We start from the raw sequence: 18616 nt of genomic DNA, 5'->3' as shown, positions 1-18616 counted from the left end.
GCTCCGCTGTGTTCACCAGCTTGTCACTAACTGCTTCTGTCTTCTGTGCGGCGCTGTGCAGAAAGTGTACAGAGAGTGTTTAAGGGCTTATCTGCTAAAAACGGCCGTCCGCGGCGCCTTGAGAGCGATGAGAGTGAACCAAAACAGTTGGGCGGTACACCTAAAACAAGAAGCTGAAACTCGCTGTAAAGCTCCATAAACTGGGGGGAGCTGATCTGATAATTATCCGTAGGTCCAGCACTACGACCGACCGCCTTTCACATTGTCAGATTGTTTTCATATTCTCGTTTTAAACGTTAAAATATCTGCTGCAAAAACCCACACAGAGCTTCTCTGCACATACAATTAGTGAGGAATTACTTTAAATTAATCATCTTAAACAACACATTAGCAGGTGTGGTTAGATACAAGATACAAGATTTAATTTATTATCATTTTACAATATAAGGTTGTATAATGACACAGTTTTTTAGTAATTTATGCTACCACTAAAAACAGAAATGATATGGATGGATTAATAATTAATCTGAGTTGAGGAGTCTTGTAACCTGAGGATAAAGCTGTTCTGTAGTCTGGTACTTCTGTATGTTTTGCCAGACAGCAGCAGGGTGAACAGACTGTGGCGGGGTGGGTGTCTTTCAGTGTCTAGTATCTTAAAGAACGTCTGTGAGCTTACAGGTACAAGGGATGGACAAAGTAACACGGTATACCTGACAATATATAGTGTGATGAACCAGTCAAGTTGAGTGGATATCGTCGGTCTCCTGAAGGTTTCAGACCGCAGTGAAGAGTTTCCTCAGACATTTACTCAGATAAACCTTTAGGCAACCCCTCACCTCTCCTGTATATGTGTGTGTATACGTGTGTGTGTGTGTGTGATTGTGCCCATGTTGTGTCTCAGACTCACAAAGCACTCGGCAGCGTCGTCCATGATACCCAGCTGAAAGCGTTGCTCGTCTTGGAAAGTCTTGGCCAGAGCGCTCCGCAGTGCATCTGATGGCAGCACACGCTCACTGCTGAACTGGAACTGGGCAAAGATACTCTGCACACACACACACACACACACACACACACACACACACGGAGAAAGAGAGAGAAATCCATTAGCGCTTTATTTCACTGCTACACTCTGCCGTAAATGCTTTCCCCTGCATTGTTTGAGTTGAATCTCACAGAAAGCGTCCGCGCCCACATGTATATATTTATGTGCTTGCGTATTTATTTCAACAGAACTCTCTAAACACATTTGTCCTGTAAATCGGCACCTTGTTCCGTCAACTGACCCATAAAACAGAAGCAGTGGAACTCGTTGTCAACTTGTCAGGAACCAAAGTGCTGTACGATAAAAAAAAAAAAAAACCCAGACTGGACTAAAACAAACGCCACAGCCGAGCTGCGCAGCACAGCTGGCCTCGATATCAGACCATATCAATAATAAATGGCATTTGTAGTGCACTTTTCTCCTACAAAAAACAGCTCTCAGAGTGCTTTGTAGCGGTAAAATAGAACCAAATCAAACTGTTGCAGGGGGCGCGGAGAGAAAGCTAGGCCACTGAAGTGTGTTTTGAGGGCAGCGTTCAGAGTCTGAGCAGGAGGGTCAGTCAGCTTGGAGAGGACAGAGATGTTTACACTGTTTACACCCACATGGGTCCAGGCAGCTGCCAGATTATGACCCCATATAGTGTCATCATAATTATTATTATTAAACCCGTCGATTTTGTCCTGTTTGTTTCTCCCGTTAGTTAAAAATAAATCTCAAAAACTACATGACATAATACGTCACCCACTGCTTTGTGGACTACTGCTTTGAATCCTCGAGTTTGGCATTACGGCTGGCGCCATCTTGCTTTTTTGGAGGCAGGAGTGACCATATTTGGATGAGAGGGTGATGTCAGGGTTTGATTTTTTAGTTCTCTCATTTCCTGTTTTATTTTGTAGGTTCTTTCCTCATGTGTCATGTTTTGCTTTACACTTCCTGTCTTTGTCTTTTTCCTACCCTTTTCCCTGTTCACCCCTGTTTCATTAGTTAATTATAGTGCACATGTGGTGTTGGAATAATTGTAAAAAACTCATGACATCCAACAGATGACGCTGAAACATTGCTTTCCCTTCAATCATCTTGTAATCCACCGGAGACGTCCCTGCTCCCAGGTAAGGAATCACCACTCTTAACTATGAGGTGTTAAAGTAAAATCACTTTTTCCTGGATTGTTAAGGAATGGATATAACGCAGGCTACACCCGTATCTCCACCTTTTCCCACTCTTCTGACATTCTCCAAATTGTATACATAAAACCTGAAAAATACTCTCTAATCCAAACAATATGATCATAACTCACTTGAAATTTTAGAGAAAACAAAACATCAGGACTTTTACTACTGATCTGGATGCAAATGCTGAATAACTGCGTCTCAAATGTGTACATTTATATCATTATGAAGCCTTAGTGGAATAGTGTGCTCTCTGAGGGCTGTCTAGGTATTGTTATTGTTATTGTAGTACCAGAGAGCACAGTCCTAGAAGTTACTGGCTTCTGTGGGGTTGATCCGGGCTGATCTGTACTTTAAATGCAGACTAAACATGAGTACAAGCGGTCGCATTCATTCAAGCAGAGGCAGCCAGAGCAACTAAGTGAGCCCGGGCTGAAGAGAGCTGCAGACGTCTAAAAATGGGAGAGATAAAAGCGTGGATAACTTTCTCCCAGATTGCCAACGGTAAAAAAATGACCTATTTTTTTTGTTGGTTAGAATTCTAAGCTGCAAAAAAAAATAAAAAAAGCAAAACCAAGCAGCTACTTTTGACCAAAACTCAAAGAGCCCAAGACGGAAATAAACAGGAGTCAGGGTGACATGTCAGAGCGGTGGTTGGTGCTCTGCTGGTTTTTCTGTCCCAGCGGTAATTCAATCACTGATTAGACGGCTGAACTGGAAACCAGCAGGTGCTCTGTGTCCCGAAGACTGAGAAACACCGTATTAAATGACAGGAAGATATTATAACACAGGCACATTTTATCAGCCTGCGGTGTCAAATAAGGCTCGAGGATTCAGCAGAAATGTAAATACATCTGTGACGTGACTTTTATGGTAGAGTTTTTGATGATTAATGTGTGATTTATATATTTAAACATAATTTACAGCGTTGCAAAGCAGAACATGGAAAAAATTACAACAAAATCATCACGCAGAGGCTCACTGTTATTATCTAACAGTTGAAAAACATCCACAAACTTGTATCAAAATGGTTTTAAAAACATGAAATAAGAAGAAATATGTAAGTACGTGACGCAGGTCAGAGAGACACTGCGACTGAGCTAATGTGGAAGTCGGACAGCAGCGCTGATGGAAAATTACAGCTCAGTCACTGCTGGTTACAAGAGTCCTTTCAGTAGTTAACACAATGGCCCTGTGTTAAGAAAATGTGCTTAATTAGTGTTAGTTGTAAAAGCACAGTGCATTAATCACGAGCCAATCAGTGCTTGGATAAAAAGGCCAGTGTAAGTGAAGTTAAGAACCAAAACCTGCTCCTTAAAAAGTGGAAGAAATGTTCATGGACAAGTTATTTTAATGTCACGTTTCGTCACGTTCGCCAGCTTCCTTCGTCACTCTTTGACGCATCATCTGTTTTCCAAGAAGTTATAGCGACAGGCGAGGAAACGAAACCCACCGTAACCTTGACTGAAATTACAGATTCCTCAAGGTTGGAACATTGTTAAAAATTTGGCACAACTCAACTTTATATATAACAAAGGCCGAGTCATTTTTAGACATTTTTATATGGAAATATTACATTAATATATCTTTGAAACGTGTTGAAGGTCAGCAAAAGACCCTGGTCCGGGTTAAATACTGGAGGAGTCGACGTTGACTGAAAAGAGCGCTCCACAGATTTAGCTTTCAACATTTACAGCTTGTTCACCTGTGTAGCAGAGCTGCAAGCCTAACAGACCAACATATGTAATTAATGGACAAGGCAGCGTGGCTCCGTGCCTCGTGCTGAAGAGTTGAGATCATTTCAACTCCTGAAAACCGCTTGAAAAACACGATCAGGGTGTAAGAAACGAGCAGCCGCACGCCTGTGCCATAGTGAAACAATGGTTTCGCTGGCGACGTGTTTCTAGCGATGTGTCTCGCTGTGATCGACCTCTGAGACCTGAAAACATACTTTGTCGCTCTCCTTTGAGGCACGAAGTTCTGACTTTTACCTGACTAAATCTTGGCAATGTATGTTTCTGCAAACCATTCATACGTCCAAACTTAACATTTCTTTATGCTCAGTTTTTAATCTAATGTTGTGGCAGCGGTGCTTAAAGTCTGGTTAGGTTAAGGCACAAAAAACACTTGGTTAGGTTTAGGAAAAGATCATGTTTTGGCTGGTGTTGTTGCCACAAACACCTAGAAATTGTCGGATTATCTTCTTAAAAATACCTCCAATGTCTCGGTAAAAATATCGTATCAGATCAGATTGTATTGGATCATAACGTATCAGCGGTTTGCAGAAACTTACAATGGGGTTGAAGCACCTGTTGTGGCTGAACTCAGCCTCTTCTACTGAACATGACATGAAGGGAAATCTTCCAGCCTGGTAATCATCTCGTGTGACATCTAGACAAGTTAACAATTCCTTGAGTTGTTTGTTGAACTTAATCACAAAGTTTTTATCCACCCCTTTTTTTTTTTTTTTTTTTTTTTGTACATCAGAAGCCATATTTGATATTTCCGAAGCAGTTTACCAAGATGGCTGTGATCACATGGTGAGAAAATGTTATAAAACAAAAACAAAAAAAAAGGCTTCAGTCTGTGAGTGTGGCTGAGTGTGTGCAGAGAGAGGGCTGGCAATGGGAAAGGTAATGCAGTCGTACTGACAGGGAGTGTGTGTGTGTGTGTGTGTGTGTGTGTGTGTGTGTGTGTGTGTGTGTGTGTGTGTGTGTGTGTGTGTGTGTGTGAAAGAGCGAGAGAGAGAGAGAGAGAGAGAGAGAGAGAAAGGGAAACAGAGGAAAAGAGAAGAGGAAAAAGGGACTGTGCGATAGGGTGTGTGTGTCCGTGAGTGTGGGAGAGTGTGTGTGTGTGTGTGTGTGTGTGTGTGTGTGTGTGTGTGTGTGTGTGTGTGTGTGTGTGTTATGGTGGCTGTGCTGACTGCAGCAATGCGCCAAGGAGAATGGAGGGGGAATATACCCTACAGAGAGAGGGAGGGAGGGAGGAGAACAGGGAGGGATGAGGCAGAGTGAGTAAGAGAGGGAGGTGTGTGTGCTTGCATGTGTGTGTGTGTGTGTGTGTGTGTGTGTGTGTGTGTGTGTGTGTGTGAAGACATGAGCAATCTCCACCAACTCCTATATTCATTCATCTTTCTCTTTTCTTCTCTCCCACTTTCTCCCTTTTTCTTCTTCTCTCTTCCTATTCTGTGCCGTGTGTGTGTGTGTGTGTGCGTTCAGGTATCTGCGTCTTGTGTGTGTGTGTGTGTGTGTGTGTGTGTGTGTGTGGTGAGAGAGATAAAGTGTTGCAGTGATTTCTAGAGGGATAGCCACAGGCAGCCTCTGAACTTCTGTTTACTACAAGGGCGGGCGTCTTTATCTGCTGCAGATAAACCCCCCGATTTTGCACACAATCCCTCCAAAATAAAAGAAATCCATAATCGCAATTTATCCCCGAAAAAATGGATGTTTGAAAAATTTAACACGCCGTAAAAGTTCATTCGGTGCGTTGTCTCGCCCGGTTATTCGGAGACTTTTATCTGCTTTGCCGTGGGGAGCGCAGCTACAAACAGAGTGTAAGAACAACGTTACATCTGTTGGTTCGTGAGAGCCGGTGACAGGACGCTTAATGCAAACTGACAGGAAATGTGAACACTTAACACGGTGACAATACCTTTGATTCGTACACCCACAGCTGACTAGCACACAACACACCCACAAGCCTCACAAATGTGTGTGTGTGTGTGTGTGTGTGTGTGTGTGTGTGTGTGTGTGTGTGTGTGTGTAGCATCCCAGCACCGTAAGAAAGATTTGTGAGCACAAGGTGCATGTGTGTAGCTGCCTAACGTGTGCAGCATGCAAGTAAGATTTGTGTGCATGCGTAGGTGAGCCTGTGTGTGTGTGTGTGTGTGTGTGTGTGTCTGTGTGTGTGTGTGTGTAGCTTTCCCAGCGTGGGCTCTGCTAGCTCAGCGCTTTCAGCCAGCCAATTAATTACAGAGAAGCGCTGGAGACAGAACAGCGTGTAGAACACACACATCGACACTGCTACACACACACACACACACACTCACAGACACACACACACTACTACACAGCACATCACACACAACACCTCCCTCCACTCAGACACATATTTGTCATCATTGATGCAACAAATGGCTGGAGCAGAGCTGCATAAGGCTCGTTCATTATGAGGGTTTCATGATGTTACAGATCTTCATCTTCTGTTTGGTTTATTTTCTCTCGGCGGAGATTCAACCTGAAACCGCTTTGTGAAGCCGCTCTGTGCTGTTTCCGAACGCTTAATGTGAGGCGGCTCTTTACTGGGAAGAAAGTGTCTGGCGCATCGTACGTGATGTGTTTTACACGACGGTGGAAGAAGAGAATAAAATACAAGGGATGCACCGTGGGGGTTTTTTTCAGCCGAAGCTGATAACCGATAATTAGCCGCTTTACGTGGCCGATACCGATAAGATAAGCGATAGTTTCACAGTTTTTTATTTTAAGAGGAGCGCTATGTAGTTTTGGGGAAGAATTTTTAATCAGAAAAGAAAAATTGACTTTTTACGTCTAAACAAACTGACGTTAAAGGACAACACAATTTCATACTGTTTTACTTTGTTTATATGTGGCGGACCCTGCCACCTTTCTACATGTAGCTTCAAACAGTGTTTATTCACTAATGGAAAAGATTAATATTTTCAGGTTTCCACGGCTCTAATAAAATGTGCCCGACTCCACTTCTTCCATCCTCTCTGAACACTTAAGGATCATTTACTGCAAATTACAATCATGTAATATTATTAATCATCAACATTATTTTCATTTTCGCGTTCATACTTTTATTTTGGGTCAAATATTTGCTGGTTCCAGCTTCTTAAATGTGAGCATTTGCCGCTTTTCTTTGTCATTTATGAAGGTGAATGAACAGTCTTTTGGGTTTTGAACAAAAGAAGCAAGAAGCAAAAAAAAGGTTTTGACATTTTATGGACTAAACAATCAATCATGAAAATAACTGGCAGATGAATTAATAATTAAAGTAATCGCTTGCTGTGAAGAAGAGTAGAGTTTAGTCTTGAAAGGAAATTATTGTGAGAAAAAGGATGAATAGAAGAGGATGTTTAAAAGAAAGAAATGAGGTAACAAAACCAAAGAAAGTGAAACGAGCGTGAACTATATTCTTTATTTCATGGCATCTAACAGTTTTCTTTTTTCTTTTATCTCTTTGTATTTCCATTTAACTCTGTTGCATCTTAGATAAAAGCTTCCCATATTCAATTGTAAATAATTGAGTACAAAGTTAGAAAAGAAAACCCTGAAGAGCCGGACTGTAAAATGGATATTGAACAGACCGCAAATGTTTTGTTATATGGATCCATTTGCACTAATATTGATATTACATAAAGTGAGAAATGGGAAATGAATACTTTCCCACAATAAAAATCTAAAAGTTAGAAGTGTATAAGTGGACAGGAACTTTTCTTCTGTTCTGCCCTCTTTTTTAAAATAAGTAATCTGAAGTATGGTGGAGTGGTTGCGTAACCCGCTGCAGGAACGTCCCCTGCTGTGTTTATGAGGAGATGTGTCTCGCCGACCAGCGGGTGCACCGGGAAAAAATGAAGGAAGAAAAGAAGAGAAAAGACCAAACATATCAGAGCAGTCACATGAGTTTATCTCAGGTTTTGTGTGCGGCTGTCGCTGTCTCCCTCTGAAATGTGGCGGCTGAAATGTAGGAAGACTCCCAAAAGGGAAACACTCGAGTAAACTACTCCACTTCAGGAAACGGCCTGTGGTTTACATTTCTGACAACGATGTTTGTGGGCGCTTGCTTTAGGTTTACAGTAAGACCTCCACAAGCCAGTGGAGGACAGAGAGGGAGGGTTTTGTTTTTTTACCTTTAAAGCGCAGAAGATACACGAGTCCTCCATGCACTTGTGTGTGGTCAGCTGTCGAAAGCTTCGGCGGAAGATGTCGAGATGCCACAAAACCTGAGAGACAAAACACACACGTTTACAAACAGAGATAAACGTAAGTGAAGCAACTAAATCAAAATTAGAAAGGCATTTTTCAATTCCTTCAGTGTTTTATATGTTTTTGTGTCTGTAAAAGATCTGGAAAGTTAAAAAGTTAAACAGAAGCTCCTCTCTCCCACCGTAAACACTGCTCCTGAAACGCCTCGTCAGTAGTCCCGCCTTTAATTCTGTGACTTTGTGACGTCACACTACCTCACCTTGTCAAACATTTGCATAATTATAAAACTAGCAGCCAGTTTGGCACATGAGAATTGATTTAGCACAGCTGCTCTGTCGTTGTTAGCGGTGCTGGCTCAGGCGTGTGCGAGCTGACCAATCAGAGCAGACTGGGTATTCAGGAGGAGGGGCCTTAAAGAGACGGGAGCTAAAAACAGAGCATCTCAGAGGGGGGAGGTGTGGGAAAACTGATGTGTTTTTTGAGCATTAAAGCATGTAAATCTATTCTAGTAGTAACCTAAAATACAAATTATGAACCTGAAAATACTGTATATTTAGTTGGTCATACATTATGTGTTTTTTTTTTTTACAGGGACGCTCCAGACGCTACTTTTTCAGTGCAATTGGTTTGTTTCACATGCTTCCTCTTTTTCTACCAGAATCTGTCTTGAGCAATAAGAAATGCACATGTTTTATTCACTAGTTAAGTGTGTGACGACACCCTGTGGTGCATAAGAACTGATCAAGTTTCTTTTTATTAAAACTTTTAAATAGCTTTTACATCAGCTACAGTTTCTAATTAAGTCTGTAAACAGAAAAGAAGCAAATAATATTGGAATCGCTATTTAAAAACCCTGTTAAATATGCTGTGAGATAAGATTAGTGACATTACAGCTCATTGTTCGCCATGGCAACACAGCATGGTGTCTGGGTGCAGAGCAGTCAGAAATAGCAACTGATAGACGAGCGAAGGGATGAGTTATTATTATGAGGTGCCACTCAGTGATGAAATGAACTTTTTACATTTGAAAAGCACGTTCAAACTTGAGGTACTTGTACTTCAATTGAGTATTTCTGTTTTATGCAGCTTTGTACTTCTACTCGTTTACATCTCAGAAGGAAATATTGTATTTTTTTGCATCTCCAAATTTGCTGATTCTGATTTTTTTAATTTTTCTGATAAACTGAAGGGTGAAGCGCTCCTTCTTCAGCTAAATAAACTTTAAAAACTCTCTCGGATAAGCAGGAAAATGCATTGTCACGGAGCTGAAAGCAGGCAGTTTTTCTTCATGAAGAACGTGATGCATTGCTGTAGATTCAACAGCATAAAGTTATTAAAATTAGCTCAGCCTTAAACATCTACTGCAGTGAAATCCTACATACACATTAATGCAGCAGTAATATTAATCCAAAAACATCCGATATAATAGAAAAACACTGAAGAGAACATTTACTGCACAATGATTCCTTTTAATTTCATACTTTCCGTACATTTTGCTGATAATACTACATACTTTTACTTCAGTAGAGGCCGGACTTTTACAGAAGTGCAGGATCTGAGTACTTCTTCCACCACTGGTGCCATGGTTTGTGAACCACTGATCTAGATTCATTATCTGGATAATGTCTAATGTCAGATGTTATTGTCAAAATAAAATTCCAATTTTCTGCCCAGTGGTTTCTCACGCCGACAAACAAGCAGAATGAATTACATCTAAACGGAGCAGCGTGAAGCTGCGATCGCAGCGAGAGCCGAAGCGCCGTTCAGGTCTCCTGTTGGGTCGAGGACGGTGAAGCTGCTCTGTTAGATTCTCAGTTCAGGTGGTGTTAAAAGCTTAACTGGCTCAAAACAAACACTTCATGGCTGTAGGGAAGGATCCCTCTGCAACCGTTTTATTTGTTATTGTTTAGTAGAGCATGGACGCCTGATCCGGACCTGTCAGGACTCGACAGGGCAGGCCGGGTCTGGACAAATTTAGAAACGTCCAGGTTCGGTCATGTCACCTGAGATTGTGCTTTCAAGTGATATTAAGTGGTAACTGATAATAAGTGATGGACCTACTGTCCGTGTTGGGGCTATATGTCCTGATTGTTTTTGGGTTTGTTACTGTATTTACTCTGCGTGACAATGTCTTGAACGCAACACAGAAGTTAACTGTTGCTTTTCAGGAGGCTCAGATTTTATTTATATCTAATTATCGTAAATATTGTGATATTGCGACACCACTAATCTACAATCAGCATGTCTTTAAGTTCACACATGTGAACTGTAACTGTGGTACAACTGCACTACAAGGTAACACAATTCTCATCCTTTGTCTAACTTTGGATGCTTTGGACGGTTACTCACAGGAGGAGAAACATGCTTTTTAACCAACTTCCCTTAAACTTAAAAAAAAAACAGAAATGAAAAAGCTTTTTGTTACACAAACACTGAAGCAAATGACTTCCTGTAATAATGCGAGGCGGTTGCAGAGAATCAACACCCCGGTCTGCAGCTCTGTGTGGCTTTCAGCCATTTTCAGCTAATTGTTTTCTCCCAGCAGCTCCCACTGCGAGCAGTCCCTACTTTGTATATTTTCAGCAACAAAAGAGATTCAGCGGGACAGACGGACAGAAAAACCACCGGCACGAATCCAAAAGAGAAAGGAGGGAGGAACACATGAAAACTGGTGGAGAAGTGGTCCGCATGAGGTAGACCCCTTCATGTCCTCCCCTCCCTCTTTCTCTCGAGTGCATAATTAGAGGAAAGAGCTCTCAGTACGTTCATTCAGCATGCTGAAAGATAATATTGACACAACACTGTCCCTAAGGCTTCGACTGAGATCTGCAGCACTCATGCACGGGACCACACACACTTACAGTATGCACGCAGGACACTCACGAACACACACACACAAAACCAATAAGTATGGCAACCTTAGCAATACCAGTCTGCACAGTGTGTGTGTGTGTGTTAAGGAGAGGGTGATAGGTGGAGGAAAGAGGGGGCGGAGGATGACAGACTGCATGCTGACGCTAGTGTATGCGTTCTACCTTTCCCCCCTCTCTGTTTCCCCTCCTCTCCCCGTAGTTTATTTGGTCGTGATGAATCGGCTCCCTGCACGGCACTGCAGCAGCCACAAGGAGGGCACACTCTCCCCATGCCCATCTCTCTTTATCAGGATCTATCTGTCCATCCATCTACTTTTTCCTCCTCCTCTAAGCACATCCCTCTATCTCTTCCTCTGCTTCCATTTGTATCACTTGTCTCTCTCCCTCTCTCTCTCTCTCTCTCCCCCACCCCTCCCATTTTGACTCCCCTCGTTTTATCTGCAGGAGCATCTCAGACAAAAGAAACTGGAAAATATATCGAACAAAAAGACAAAGTGATGGAAACACGGACGGAATAAAAACCGAGCTCGTCAGTTCGTGTTTTGAGGGGGGTCATCGTCCTCCAGCTTCTTTACTGTCGTTGTATTTTGAGCAAGAGACGAATGTGAGCGATGATAGACGACGCAGAAATGTCTGTGGTCGTCTAGGAAAAGGTGCTCCTGTCTCTTTGTTTAAACACATACTGTATTTGTATTTTCATTTATTTGACCGTGCTAATCTAAGCTGCCAAGACATTTAGAGTTTTAATGAATGATATAATTTAGTCAGCTTTGTTGTTTTGTATATTTAGCAGTGGTGGAGGAAGTACACCTACTCTTTACGTAAGTAAAAGTAGAGATACCATGGTCAAAAAATACTACATCACACGTTAAAGTCCTGCACTCAAGATGTTACTTAAATCAAAGTATCAGAGGTTTCTTCAGGAAAATGTCATTATGCAACATTTTGCTCTGAAACGTAGTACAGCGACAGAATGAAGGAGCACAAAGTGGAAATACTCAAGTAAGTACAAGTATGTAAAAACTGTACTTAAGTAGAGTGCTTTAGAAAATGTACTTAGTTACATTCCACCACTGATAGTTATTATCCCTCTATAAGTAGTTTTGATTATTTCATGCATGACATCCTCCATTTTATCTTATAATATAACAGCGTTGCTTCATTATCTTCACGCCTGATCACAGCTGTGTTAACTTACTGCTAACGCAAACACACATTTCTCCCTCCTCACATTTAAACTGGACAAACATTACTGTAAAGCAGCCACAGGAAATGAAATGTGATCTGTAACGCAGCCGCTCAACAAGTGTTTGCTGCATCACTGCACCTTTATTGCTGTTGCCACAGTAACCACCGGTGTCTTCAAATCAACCCGGCCTGAAATCTCAAAGAGGAAAACTTCACTACAAACACCAGGTCGAAGGATTAGAGGTTATATGAACTCTGAACTGTGTAAACTGTTTCTGATACTACACACGCACTTTGATTTAACATTAAACTAGCTAAACTAACTCCTTCTGGTGAATTTACAGGGGTCACATATGACAATAATGGTAAATAAAGAGTTTATTTAGCTTATTGTTATAAATTCATTTTCTCATTTGCAAGAGGGGGAACGTCTCATTACATTTTTTAAAGGGACGTACGTATTTCACAGCTTTGAAGTTCGAATTGATGATATTTCACAGTAATAAAACAATGTATATGTTAATGTTTTAATTAATTATGTAATTTCTTTTCAAGCGTAACTAACATGCAGATTTAATTGAGTTCATTTGTGTGAACTGTTTGCATTTTGTGCTCCATATTGCACACATTATAAAAGGTTTAATACTGGTGGCTTTTAACTTAACGGCCTGAAGGTGTAAATTTAAAATATGTTAAAGAATGGATTTTGCTACAGATGCTCTGCAGGTGGAGTCCCTGTGATGATTAACAACACTTTGTAATAACCACCATTGATAATTGGTACATTAATAGTTAATTCAACTTGAGTTAATAGTTATTTCACTGTTCACACACAATAAACTGCTTTATAAACCATTTATAAAGCAACTGTTTACTGTAAAGTTGCAACTGATGTTTAAAACAATTTGTAAATGGTTGTTAAATTCTGTTAAGTTCAACTATAAGCTTTATTTCGCCTTTATAAAATGGCATTGATTCTTATAAATCATGCTTAATAACATAACATCACAACATGTCACAACATAACAACAAAACATGAGCACGTTACTGCACATAAATAAAGCCATTAGCTATGAGTCATAAACCTCTTATTATAAAGCCTTTTTATAAACTAGTACTTCCACCATCTGTGTGCAGATACAACCACGTATTGATCTAAACGGACGCATCTTAAATAACTTCAGTCTAAAAGCACGAGGAGCATCAGAGCCACAGTTTCTGTCATGAATGACGGGAAACATCGCTGTTGTTGTCGCTGCGAGGTGTAACTTCTGGCACGTCAGCGAGGTCGTGTGCATCAGCTGATCGGCATCAGATGGCTCTCACTGTATAAACACTTATAATCACATCACAATCACAAAACAAGCCGCCGATTGTATTCAATTAACGCAATAAGGGTATTTATCTAATCTGACAAGCTCACACTCTCAGTTATAATCTGCTCAGTCTGCCTCACACTGCTGTTACCGGCTGTGATTTCTGCCCTCCACGACCCCGAGCTCCTCCTGTTCTGGTCTCCGGTTACCCCACGTGGCAAAGGCATCTCTTTTTCTTGTGCATTTTGTGTATCACATGACACCGCTGTCATGGCGTCGGTTTTTTAACTTTCCTGCACTTTTGACCTCAGTTATCGGGCTGCCGGTCGATGGGTTTTCACAGCAGATGTTTTGAGGAAAAACTGAAGCAGATCAATGTAATTCAGCCATAGAAGTGCAATGATTAGGAAAATGTATTGCCAACTAATTGGACAATCAATTAATTGAGCTGATTTTTCAAGGAAAAATGTCAAACATTTGCTGGTTCCAGCTTCTTAAATGTGAGGATTTGCTGCTTTTCTTCATCATTTATGACAGTAACTGAAAAGTCTTTGGGTTTTGGACTGTTGGTTGGACAAAAGAAGCAATTTAAAGATGTCACTTTGGACATTTAATAGACTAAACAGTTAAAGGAGACATATCAGGCTCATAGTTTTATTCTGGGTTACTACTAGAATAGGTTTACTTGCTTTAGTGCTCAAAAAACGCATCAGTTTTCTCTCACTGTCTGAAACGCTCTGTTTTAGCTCCTGTCTCTTTAAGGCTCCCCTACCAAAAACCCAGTCTGCTCTTATTGGTCAGCTAGCACACGCCTGAGCAAGCATCGCTCACCGTGTCTACGGTCAGCTCTTTCCTGTTTTTCAGCTTCTGTTCAGCTTCACTTCTACCGTGAATGTAGGCGAAAATATGCAAAAGTGTGACATGGTGACGCAGTGTGATGTCATGAAGTCACCGAATTAAAGGCGGGGCTACTGTGGAGGCATCTCAGGAGCAGTTTTTCTGTTTTCTGTGGGAGAGAGGAGCTTCGGTTGAGGCTTTAAACTTTCAAGACCTTTTCCTGCTGTGACATGTCGAAATATCTCCTGTGAAAAAGGTCTCACATTTTACCTGCCCTCGGCTTTTCCCACCTCTCATCATCACCTGACCTCCACATCGACCTCTGTACCTGCCCCCAGTATCCTCATCACCTGCAGTATATATAGAAATGGCCCTTTCCCTTTAGTCCGACCTGCTCTGTTGTTGACCTTTGTCGCTTTTGAGTCCAAACATCACCTACCAGAAACATCAGGACAACAATATGCGGGACATTGTCGTGCCTCCTCTAATGTGAGTGTCTCTCGCTGGAATCAGCAGAAACACATAAATACGACTAGAAACTGTCAGTCAGTGTTTTCTTCAGCTGCGGAGCAACGCTGACTCCTAGAAATGATGTTTCTACATTACTGAACTGTTTACACAATCACGTCGTGATGGCAAATCTCTGCCTGGATTATCTTCAGAGGCGATGTTGTTTTTAATTAATGCAGAGCTACATTTATTTAGCATGCTGCGACGCCCGAGGAGGGCAGCTGGGGAGGATGGTGGGCGTTCACAGCGCAGGAGTTTGACACCAGAGTTCAGGGTGTAGGCAAAAAAAAAAAGTACTTAAGGTTTGATGAGGATTGTTGTTTAGATTAACTGTAAATAAAATGGTCCACCAGTGCCACACTTCATATCCCTCACATCTGAACAACCTAAGCTAAAAGGTTGTTTAAGTCAATAAATCATAATAAGTATAAAAGTAATGATAGTATGTCATAAATTAAATGCTTTTACATCAAATATTACAAAATAAAAACACAAAACATAACGATCCAAAAGATTTCTAAATGTAGAAACATGAACAAATACACTCCAAAATGTATTTGAAGTTTGAGTTTTTCGTCAAATTTTACCAAATAAAAAGATTTCTAAATGTAAAAGTAGAAATATGTATTACTTAGATGTATGTACTCAGTATTTCTTAACAATATGTACATTTTTGACTTTTTACAAAGTCGTTTCAATAGTTTCATCTGCAATAGAAATAATCCCGCTGGGCCTACATTGGTATTTTTGCTTGAGTACCTTCACAACTACTAAATACACTATAATCAAAGCTACAAAATACACTTTGCTCATCATGTGCGCCACACATAACATAATGATGTCCTTAACGGGCCTTTAGCTTTCCATTGCAAAAAGAACGGATGCTGCAGCTGTTAAGGTTTTAATTTCAGACCGAGTTCAACAGGATCATGTGAACAACCATCTCCTGCAGCCAGGTGAGGTGAGGGCCGCCTAGTTTAGGTTAAAACCAGATTATTACATAATCTAACTGTGATATTTTCCTAACCTTAACAAACTGCCTAAACATACACATACAAAACTTAAATACTTCTGTAGTTACTGTACATTATCATTGAACATTTACGTTCAGTTTCAACATTTCTGAGACTTGCCAGATTTGTTTAAAACCAAAACATTTGCTCATTATGTTCCCAGAAAACTAACTATTATAAATGTAACTCACAGAGACGGGGTTGCTGCAGTGGAGCTGTACAGCTGGAAACATACAAACACTGTACAATTAAAGTCACACTGGATGTATCTTTGTGTCTCTTTTGCTTCATCAAACAATTGAGATTCTTATTTCTTTTCTCAAATTGCAGCTTAATGAACAACATACAAAGCTTGTGTGTAGATTACGTAACATACTGAGGTCTTCTGATCCTACATAATGTCCTTTAATCTGAATTCACTTTCACATTTTTCCTACTTCTCATGAGTGAAGTTACAGTGAGATTTGCTTTTATTAACACGGCGCTATAAAGCTCATTTTCCATTGTCAAGTCTTTCTTCCCTCCCGCTGCATCACACACACACTCACACACACACACACACACACACACAGCGCTGCTGGATGAGTGAACCCATGTGTTTCTGCTCCATCAAAGCCGGTCGACTCTGTAACTCCTTCAGCTATTTTATTTTCACCTGTGTTGTTTACACAGTCAAGAGCTGCTGAGCATACACACACGTTACCTCACAGCACCTTCCTCCACTCTCATTAAAATTACCACACAGAGCAGCCGCTACTGCTGATACTGCTGCTGCTGCTGCTGCTGCTGCCACCCTGCAGCTCCACTGCAGCAGCGGGGGGTTAACTGCCTTGCCCAAGGGTCCCTTAGGGGCCAGCAAGAAGCAGCAGAGTGTTTCACCGACCACAAATAAAAGCAAGGAACCATTGCAGAGCCTTCTTATAAACTGATTGTGTTACTAGATCAATCATCATAAACTCATCTTTCAAGTAAAAACTAAATATTTGATGCTTCCAGCTTCTCAAACCTGAAGATTTCACTTTCACTTTCATTTGGGCTGCAACAAAAGATTGTTTTTATTACTGATTAATCTGCCAATTATTTTCACGATTCATTGTTTTGTCTGTTAAATGCCAAAAAAGTTTCTCAGAGCCCGAAGACGTCTCCAAATCCCATCTTAAATCCCAAAGACTCTTCTTGTACCATCATATAAGACGAAGAAAAGCACTAGTTCATTAGTTGACCAATCATTGCAGCTCTATTCTAGATTGAACATATTTGGGTTTTGAACTGTTGGCCAGACAAATCAAGCAATTTCAACATCTGGCTGTTGGAAAATGTGATTTTTCACAATTTAACATTTCGCATTTCTACATTTTCACGTTTTATAGACAAAATGAACAAAGCGATCAACAATAAAGATGCTTAAAGAGCAATTCCTTCCGAAACCTGAACTTTGACCCCTTACACTTCACCTTAAACTAAGTGCCGACTCATGCACACTTAAACAAAAACACATAAATGCAAACACACACACAGAGAAATACACTGTGAAACAGCCAACAAGCATCTCAGGACGTCACATCTCCCTCAGTTTGTCGTCACTCGTCTGTGTCCTGTCCAACATCCTCTCTCCTCTGTGTGTGTGTGTGCATGTGTGTACATATGTGTGTGTGTGTGTCCTTGAAGTGGCCCACTTCTCTCCCTGTTAAATCCTCCTTCATGCCTTTGTTGAGGCCTTTTTCTTCATCTCACAAATAAACTTCACGTCCTTCACTTTGTCTTCTCCCTCCTCTCTCCTCCTCCTCCTCCATTTTTTCTCCTACCTTATCCGACTCCTTGATTCCACTCTTTCTCCCGGCTGTATCCCCTTTGGTCTTCTCCTCAGTCTTTTCATACTGTATACTCCTCATCCCTCTTTCTTCTCGTCTCCTCCTTCAGCAACTTTTTCTTCTTCACATCTATCCCTCTGCTCTCTTCAACTCTCCCTAAGCTTCTGCCTCATCACCCCCCTCCCTCCTCGGCTTACCCCAAACTCACTCTCTCTCTCTCTTCTTGCCTTTCTCGCTCTCTCTCCCTCAAGAGGCATTAATGTGTGTGTGTGTGTGTGTGTGTGTGTGTGTGTAGAGAAGGTATGTCTGTGCCAGCTGGAAGTCTTGGGAGGAGGGATGCGAGTGTGTGTGGATGAAGAGAGAGAGGAGATGCAGCAGCAGCAGCGCAGTGTAAGCACCTCCACACACAGACTGGACGTCCACGCTGAGGCCAGACCGGCAGCCGTGCCAAAACCCACGGAAACACGCGAACACCCCCTTAATATGTCTCTAATCTCATCCCTGTCCTGCTTAAATATCAATTTACTGCAGTGTGAGGAGGGAGGAGGGGAGGGCGTGTGAACTGTGGGTGTGTTAGCATTGTGCAGTCTGTGCAACTCACGAGATTAAAGGCATATTTAACCCTTTATAAAGTGTGTCTTATCAGAAAGTTGTTGCATTTTATATTCCAGTAACGCACAAATGAGAGAATTCTACACTACAAACATAAAATTACTACGTTAAAAATCTTCTCAGTACGCACGTAAACAATAAAGGACGCAATAAAGGATCTCTGAAACATCTCTAACGCTGTCCAATTACCTTCGTACTAGTCAGTTGGATAAGTGTCTAGAAATGCAGCTGCTGCAGGCGACCGGTGAGCGCACGAAATGTGCACAGGCAACTGAATGCTCATCTCGATGGATTCTC

The 18616-nt window shown here is 41.3% G+C and overlaps 1 protein-coding gene across 1 annotated transcript in view; it reads right to left on the bottom strand.

The window, feature by feature from the left end:
* usp54b (ubiquitin specific peptidase 54b) overlaps positions 1–18616 on the bottom strand; it is a 58743-nt gene that overhangs the window by 29499 nt on the left and 10628 nt on the right. The window contains exons 3-4 of the mRNA XM_084341763.1: positions 8084–8176; positions 908–1042 (exon numbers count right to left, since the gene is read on the bottom strand). Coding sequence (XP_084197889.1) covers positions 908–1042; positions 8084–8176 — 228 coding nt within the window. The remainder of the gene's footprint in view (positions 1–907; positions 1043–8083; positions 8177–18616) is intronic.

The sequence above is a fragment of the Pagrus pagrus genome (genome assembly GCF_965226575.1).
Source record: "Pagrus pagrus genome assembly, chromosome: 21".
Classification (NCBI taxonomy): Eukaryota; Metazoa; Chordata; class Actinopteri; order Spariformes; family Sparidae; genus Pagrus; species Pagrus pagrus.
This window is presented reverse-complemented; position numbering and strand designations above follow the sequence as displayed.